This window comes from Cryptomeria japonica, chromosome 3, assembly GCF_030272615.1.
Source record: "Cryptomeria japonica chromosome 3, Sugi_1.0, whole genome shotgun sequence".
NCBI lineage: Eukaryota > Viridiplantae > Streptophyta > Pinopsida > Cupressales > Cupressaceae > Cryptomeria > Cryptomeria japonica.
The window spans coordinates 355,456,743-355,465,236 of NC_081407.1; the positions used below are offsets into that span (position 1 = coordinate 355,456,743).

The 8,494-nt window shown below is 35.7% G+C and overlaps 1 protein-coding gene across 1 annotated transcript; it reads left to right on the forward strand.

The window, feature by feature from the left end:
- The first annotated feature begins 359 nt into the window (after positions 1-359).
- Positions 360-926, forward strand: LOC131874166 (DNA replication licensing factor MCM4-like). The gene has a single exon (XM_059217416.1). The coding sequence runs from the start codon at positions 360-362 to the stop codon at positions 924-926; it is 567 nt and encodes a 188-aa protein (XP_059073399.1).
- Positions 927-8,494: the final 7,568 nt, after the last annotated feature.

Here is an 8,494-nt window from a genome sequence, read left to right on the forward strand (position 1 = left end):
ATATTTTCAACACTATCTCATTGTATGAATATTTCTTTAATAACTAATTTGACTATACTTGCTTATGCTCTGTAGTACATCGTTGGGTACTTTCTCTTGTAACAAAATGCTGAAGTTGGAAGGAATGCAAAGTGTGGTTGTACAATCTAATGACAAAAATTGACATATAAAAAAAATGTAAGAACCATAAATTTTTTGGGTAAACTCTGTGAAAGAGAGAGTTGTATGCCCGAGCCCATACAAGTTAGGAAATCTCATGAAGGAGATGTATGCCTATGGACTTCATGAGAATTGATACAAATTTTCTGCCCCAAAAAGCCTTACCCACTCAATGTAAAAAAACCACAGTACTTTAGTATATGCATAAGTTGGCTCCTCGAGACATTTATACAAGTGGCTGTGGAAGTTCTGCAGTTGGTTTGACTACTTATGTATCAAAGGACCCTGAAACTGGTGAAATAGTTCGAGAAAGTGGAGCACTCGTATTGACTGATAGGGGTATTTGTTGCATAAACGAGTTTGATAGGATGTCAAATAATGCTCGTAGCATGTTACACGAGGTTATGGAACAACAAACATTGTCAATAGCAAAGGTTAGGATCATATCATCTCTTAATGCAAGGACATTAGTTTTAGTTTGTGCCAATCCTACCAGTTCACGCTATAACCCTAGACTTTCAGTTATTGATAATATCCAACTTTCTCCAATATCGCTTTCCAAGTTTGATCTGATCTACCTAGTGCTTGATAAAGCTGATGAACAAACAGATCAATGCCTTGGAAGGAATCTTGTTGCATTGCATTATGATGAGCCTGAGGACAAAACATTGGATGTATCGGACCTCCCAACCCTCACTTCATATATCACTTATGCAAGACAACACATGCATCCTAAAATATCTGATGAGGCTGCAAAGGAATTTTAAGGATGGTACAACACCCATATGATAATTAGTAATGGTGTATTTCATAAGACTAATGTCTTAGTGTTGTGACAATTTATTTTAATATGCTCTGAGCATTATGCTTTGTAGTACATCGCTGGGTATTTTCTCTTGTAACAAAATGCTGAAGTTGGAAGGAATGCAAAGTGTGGTTGTACAATCTGATGACAAAAACTGACATAAAAAAAATGTAAGAACCATAATGTTTTTGGGCAAACTCTATGAAAGAGAGAGTTGTACTCCCGAGCCCATACAAGCTAGTCAATCTCGTGAAGGAGATGTATGCTTGTGGACTCCATGAGAGCTAATACAAATTTTCTGCCCCAAAAAGCCTTACCCACTCAATGTAAAAAAAAAAAGTACTTTAGTATGTGCATAAGTTGGCTCCTCGAGGCATTTATACAAGTGGTCGTGGAAGTTTTGCAGTTGGTTTGACTGCATATGTATCAAAGGACCCTGAAACTGGTGAAACAGTTCTAGAAAGTGGAGCACTGATATTGAATGATATGGGTATTTGTTGCATAGACGAGTTTGACAAGATGTCAGATAATTCTCGTAGCATGTTACACGAGGTTATGGAACAACAAACAATGTCAATTGAAAAGGCTGGGATCACAACATCTCTTAATGCAAGGACATTGATTTTAGCTTGTGCCCCTAGTGGTTCACGCTATAACCCTAGACTTTCAGTTATTGATAATATCCAACTTCCTCCAACATTGCTTTCTAGGTTTGATCTGATCTACCTAGTGCTTGATAAAGATGATGAACAAACAGATCGACACCTTGCAAGGCATCTTGTTGCATTGCATTATGATGAGCCTGAGGACCAAACTCTGGATGCATTGGACCTCTCAACCCTCACTTCATATATCACTTATGCAAGACAACATATACATCCTAAAATATCTGATGAGGTTGTAGAGGAATTTTAAGGATGGTACAATACCCATATGATAATTAGTAACAATGTATTTCATAAGACTGATGTCTTAGTGTTGTGACAAATTGTTTTAGTATGCTCTGTAGTACATCGCTAGGTACTTTCTCTTGTAACAAAATGTTGAAGTTGGAAGGAATGCAAAGCGTGGTTGTATAATGTGATGACAAAAATTGACATAAAATAAAAAATAAAAAAATGTAAGAACCATAAAATTTTTGGGCAAACTCTATGAAAGAGAGAGTTGTATGCCTGAGCCCATACAAGTTAGGCAATCTCGTGAAGGAGATGTATGCTTGTGGACTTCATGAGAGATGATACAATTTTTCTGCCCCAAAAAGTCTTACCCACTCAATGTAAAAAAACACAGTACCATTTCAACTCTGTTTAGTAAATTGGAAGGATTTTATATTAGATTTGATTATTAATGGAAGTTGACCAAAATATAGAATGCAACACTTACAGTGGATTCACTAGCACTTGCACTTGTTCGTCCTCTCTCTCCCTCCATTTTTCAATTTTCGGTTGGTTGGATGCTTTGTGGGAGGCTTGGTATTTCAATTGATCCTTGCATTCATTATGCCAATGGGGGTTCTATTAGGATTGCCTTATGTATCATAGCCCCAACTCTCTGCTCCCACACGCGCAAGATTCAAATAAAAACGAACCAAATAAACTAAAAGTTCATTTTTATACTTTCAAAATAAAATTTAATATTTCAAATTTAAAATACAATTTGGAACCAATTATTTTCCTTCGTTTAATTATTATGTAAACATGAAGCACGAAATGTCTACAAAACACTTTATTTGAACACCTCCTAGAAGATATGAAGGCCTAAAAATACTGATCTAATAATAATGCAAGTTTGGGTGCATTGTCATTGAAAACTATGGTATGTGGGAATTTAATAAGGTTAGCTTCAACTAATTTTTGAAATACTATTTTGATAAGCTCCCCCAAGGAAGTGTACATATGTTTTGGATGCTTTTGGATTATTGAATATCCCTGTGGTATAACAACATGTGTTAGTTATTGGACATTTTGAAAAATTAGGATATTTTTATTTAGGTACATGTTCGGGCTCTAAATGAATTTGGAGTTAGTTACCCCATCATTTGATAACATTTTGTTTTAGCCCAAGTGTGTTTTTTCATTGGTTCAGTTATTATGTTATCTTTGTCTTTATTATAGTTCTCAACCAAAATGTTGGCAACAAGGGATTTCTAGATGGTGACCCCCTTATCTATAATATCATCAAAAGTGGGAACACAATAGAATTGTAGATGAAAAGCCATTCTAGAATTAATATTTATGGTGAAAATATAGAGATTTTTTTTTTTGGTTAGGCCAATGAAACTACCTAGAAAGGCAACTCCATAATTTAAGGAAGAAAAAAATCCCCATTTTGTTGTTTTGCATTTGTATGCCCTTCCCACTTGTGGTTTGGAGATGTGTTGATCTCATTAACACATTATTCTAAGGTACTAAATATATCATTTATCTTCTTCATCATCCAACTCATTGTCGATATCATCTGATCTAGATTCGACATTGTAAGGATTGGTCATATCATCATCATCGCCATTAATATCAGTCAGAATATCGTTGGAATAGTGATGATAATTATTGTTCGTCAAAATTTCGATTAACATCGGGGACCGGTTTTAAAAAAAAGTTAAAATCTCACATTAAATTGAAAGGTGCCCGACGAAACAATAAGTTAATTTACTTTCGTTAGAAAATTTCGTTGGATTTTGACCTCAAATGAGTTAATGACCTATTATATTGGAGTCTCATTTTAATGATAACTTCTACAACCCTTCAGTATGCTCCACTCCACCTATAAGAAGAAGAATATTCTAGCCAAATATGAGTTTAGAGAACTTGACTTATAATCCTTCAGAAAGATAGTGTATGGTTATCACCTTCACATGAACCTTTACCCCATTTTTATCAACTATAATCAAGATATGATGATACTATAAACAAACTTAGAATCAACCACCTATTCTTGAGAGGCACTTACTAGTGGATGTGTTGGGTACCAAAACTGCTACTCTATAACCCTAAAACATAATTATCATTTCAAGGTTTGGAGTTTTCATCATGAAAGAAAGAACGAGGTTCATCCATAGACTATGGAAGGTTAAAAACCAATTCATGAGAGTTTTTTATTTTTCCTATGTTTTGAGCTCAACTTAGACTCATAAGGGTATTCCTATAAGTGTACCTAAATAGGTATTCCAATCAAACAAAATAAATGATAAAAAATAACCATAACTAAACCCAAATTGCACACTTGACCCCAAAATTTATCACTAAGTCAAGTAAAACTAATTTCATAAGACCAATATATAGTTTATTAAAATTTCCAAACATGATCCACACAAAATGAATAGTTTCAAGGTTTACTTGAGATGATTTACCAATTATACTAAAGAACCATGAGTGCACAACATTTATTTTCACATAAACTACTAGTTAATATTTTGATTTGTTTTAAAGAGTTTGAGATTGGTCAAGTTCCTTCTAGACATAGTTTCACATCCTTTGGTCAATATATAGAATATACACAATCATCCATAAACACATTACATAAATCCATTTGAAATGTGCTAAGCTAGCATCCATTTAATTTCTATTATCTATTATAATAAACTAATTGGGTTATTTTCATAATTTTTAGTTTTTTTATAAAGTTGTAGACTTTTAGTGGACATTTAGGCATTTCCTACCAATATAATATCTAGTTTTGGTGTCTAATTCCACATGAATGTTTGTGAGAGTTGAGAAACACAACATCATAGGAGCCCAAATGATCTTTGCAAGCTGAATAACCTGTTACAAGGAGAAGCAAGGAAGCAAATAACAGATAAAACAAATACATAGAAAATATGCTCAAAAGAATGAGAGCTCAATATTCACAAAAATGTGTAATGTGATAATCCTTACAATACAATGAAAAGAATAATCCTCTAATAGGTCAAGAAACCCTAAAAAGGGAAACCTAGGCTTGCACATAATAATTAATAAAAGAATTAATTATTATGCACCTAAAGTTAGCTTAAGTGTAAAAGAGATAAAGAGAACTTAAATAATTAAACAAATAGTGTTTAATTAATCAAGTAAATACCCGAATACTCTAACACCCCCCCTTAAGCTAGACTTAGGGAGAAGCTAAAACCTAGAACAACTACTGAAAGCAGGAAAGATGGGTCTCGACAACAAGGCCTGATCAGGTACCCAAATACAACCAAATCTCTATGAACCGGAGAAATAGAGAAAACCACGTGGGGAAAAAAACTCTACTCCAAATAGAGATGGAAAAAGAAAGAAGGACTGAAAAAGCCTCCAAACAAGAATGTTCCAAAAAGATAGGAACAAGAGAAGATCAGAAGAATCACTGGAGCATGAAAAACCTGCAAACACTGTCGAAGAATAACTGCTGATCTGAATAACCTCCACTGAAATATAACATGACTAGGTAGAGAAGACTGTGATCTGCATGAGTGCCCTCAAATGACACTACTCGAATCAGAAGGCAAACAAAGGCAAACAACTGAACTCAAAGATACAGATAGTATAAGAAACCAAAGCCTGAAGAGCTGATCAATCGAACCACGGAAGCATTAAAACAACAAGACAAACCTCCCCATAATGCTGAAAAGGGAGAGCGACAGGTACACTGAAAAAAACGGTCGACAAGGACTGCATGACGAAGAATCAGGAACATCGAAGGCATAGAGAGAGTACATAGTGTCGTGGAAGGAACACTCACTTGACACACAACATGAGGCGAATGTCGTGGAAGGAACACTCATTGGACAAAGGTAGATTGCAAACAAGGCAAACATCAACCCCCTCATGGCACTTTATAAGTAGTGCATGTACAATAAGACACAAGATGTGCAAGATCCCAAGTAAACAATGCATGATGACACTTTATCTCAGCGCGTTTGCATAAATGAAATGCTACAATGATAATAAGACTAGAAACAAAAAGGAGAGTCAAAACTGAGACATCCTACTCAGAGAAGAGATTCCAGGACCTGAAACAACTAGGATATCCACCAAAGTGCTGAAAAGAAAAAAACTGAATAAAATATTCCTGGAGCAAAATCTGGAAAGAAAACCCATATGGCTGGAAAGTATACAGAACAAACTTTTCAACAATATAAAGTTTTCAAAAAACGGAGTTCAGATGGATGTTCAAGTGATGTCTCCTGGAGTGCAAAAAGGAACCTCTGTCTTTGACAGAAAAACACAATATCAAAAAAGAAAAAGAAAAATTTCAAACCTCCAAATCTGGATAGAGCTCGGAAAGAGATTTCCGACAATATAAGATTTGTCGAAAAACGCCTCCATATGACCAAGTTACGACCAAAATAAAAAAAACCCCTTTTAGAGCATAAAAAGGGTAAAAAAAAAATTATTTATTTATTTATTTTATTTTTGACGAATATTTTCTAACGCATTTGCAGGTACAATTATACGGATTTATGTGCCTCAAAAAACGTGTCAATAAAAAATCATGCCCCAGATACCCCTATCACCGAAAATAGGCAAATTATATATCAAAATTCATGGAATCAGCGTTCTGAATCCAATTGTGAGGTTCTTTTGACACCAAAATGTACCAAAAAATCAGCTACCCCCAGAAATGGAAAAAAACAATTGCATAAACCCCCAAGTATACAGATCTGAAGAACAAGTCCCAAAATCACCCAGAGGCTCATGAGTCAAAAAATGTCAAGTTTTATATGACCATAAGGGATTTTGGGCCTTCTGAGCACGATGGTGAAGTTCGTTTAGGCCCAAAGTGCTCAGAAAAAAAAAAGACCTTTCCCTAGGTGCATAAAAAATGTTGGAGTTGAGAAAATACAACACCATAGGAGCCCAAATGATCTCTGCAAGCTGAAAAATCTGTTACAAGGAGAAGCAAGGAAACAAATCACAGAAGAAAGAAATACACAAAAAAATATTCTAAAAAAGAGAGAGCTCAATATTCACAAAATGTAATGTAATAATCCTCCTTCTTGTTACAAAGAAAAGAAAGAACTTAACCTTTAATAGGTCAAGAAGCCCTAAAAGGGAAAACCTAGGTTTACACATAATAATTAATAAAAGAATTAATTATTATGCACCTAAAGTTAGCTTAAGTGTAAAAGAAATAAAGGGAACTTAAATAATTAAATAAATATTGTTTAATTAATCAAGTAAATACCTGAATACTCTAACACCCCCCTTTAAGCTAGACTTAGGGAGAAGCTAAAACCTAGAACAACTACTGAAAGCAGGAAAGATGGGTCCCAATAACAAGCCCTGATCAGGTACCCAAATACAATGAAATCTCTATGAATTGGAGAAATAGAGAAAACCACGTGGGAACAAAACTCTACTCAAAAAAGAGATGGAAAAGAACACCACTGAAGCATGAAGAACCTGCAAACACTGTCAAAGAGAAACTGCTGATCTAAAGAACCTCCACTCAAATAGAACATGACTAGGTAGAGAAGGCTGTAATCTATATGAGTGCCGTCAAATGACACTACTCGAATTAGAAGACAAACAAGATAAATAATTGAAATCGAAGATACACATGAGATGAAAACACCAAAGCCTGAAGAGCTGATCAATCGAACCAAGGAAGTATTAGAACCAACAAGACAAACCTCCCCATAATGTTGAACGAAGAGAGGGACAAGAACACTGAAAAGAACATCCAAGAAGAACTGCATAACGAAGAACCGAGAACATCAAAGGTGTTGAGAAAAGTACATGGTGTGGTGGAAGGAACACTCACTTGACACACATCATGAGGTGAATGTCATGGAAGGAACACTCACTGGACAAAAAAAGATGGCAAACAACAGACAAACATCAACCCGCTCATGGCACTTTATAAGTAGTGCATGTACAACAAAGCACAAGATATGCAAGATCCCAAGCAAACAATGCATGATAGCACTTTATCTCAGTGCGTTTGCATAAATACAATGCTACAATGGTAAGAAGACTAGAAAGAGAAAGAAAAACCAAAATAGAGACATCCTACCCAGAAAAGAGATCCCAGGACCTGAAACAACCAAGATATCCACTAGAGTGCTGAAAAGCAAAAATCTGAATAAAATATGCATGGAGTAGAATCTGGAAATAAAACTCAGATGTATGGAAAGTACACAGCACACGCTTTCCAAAAATATTAACTTTTCAAAAAATGAAGGTCAGATACTCATTCTATGTCTCCCGGAGTGCAAAAAAGAGACTTCATTTTGATTGAAAAAAAACATAGTCAAACAACAAAATTGGAAAAAATTACCAACATGACGAGGTCTGGCTCGAAACCATCTTTCAACGTCTATTTGTTTTCAAAAAAATGACTTCGTATGCTCAAGATATGACCAAAAAACCAAACCCCCCTTCAAAACAAGAGGAAGGGGTAGTCTGGTGGCTGTTCGGGTGGAGGTGGCCAGTGAGTGGTGCACTGGTGGCGCCCCGCTGGCGCTTCGGTGGTGGAGCGGTTGTCGGGCGGTGCAAGGGCAGCTCGGCGAGCGGAGGCGATCGTAGGGCAGTTGAGCGCGAGCGACGGGCCGGGAGTTGCAACGGC

Bases quoted from the DNA above. Each gene is read 5' to 3' on its own strand.
- LOC131874166 (XM_059217416.1), top strand. From the start codon at position 360: ATGCATAAGTTGGCTCCTCGAGACATTTATACAAGTGGCTGTGGAAGT.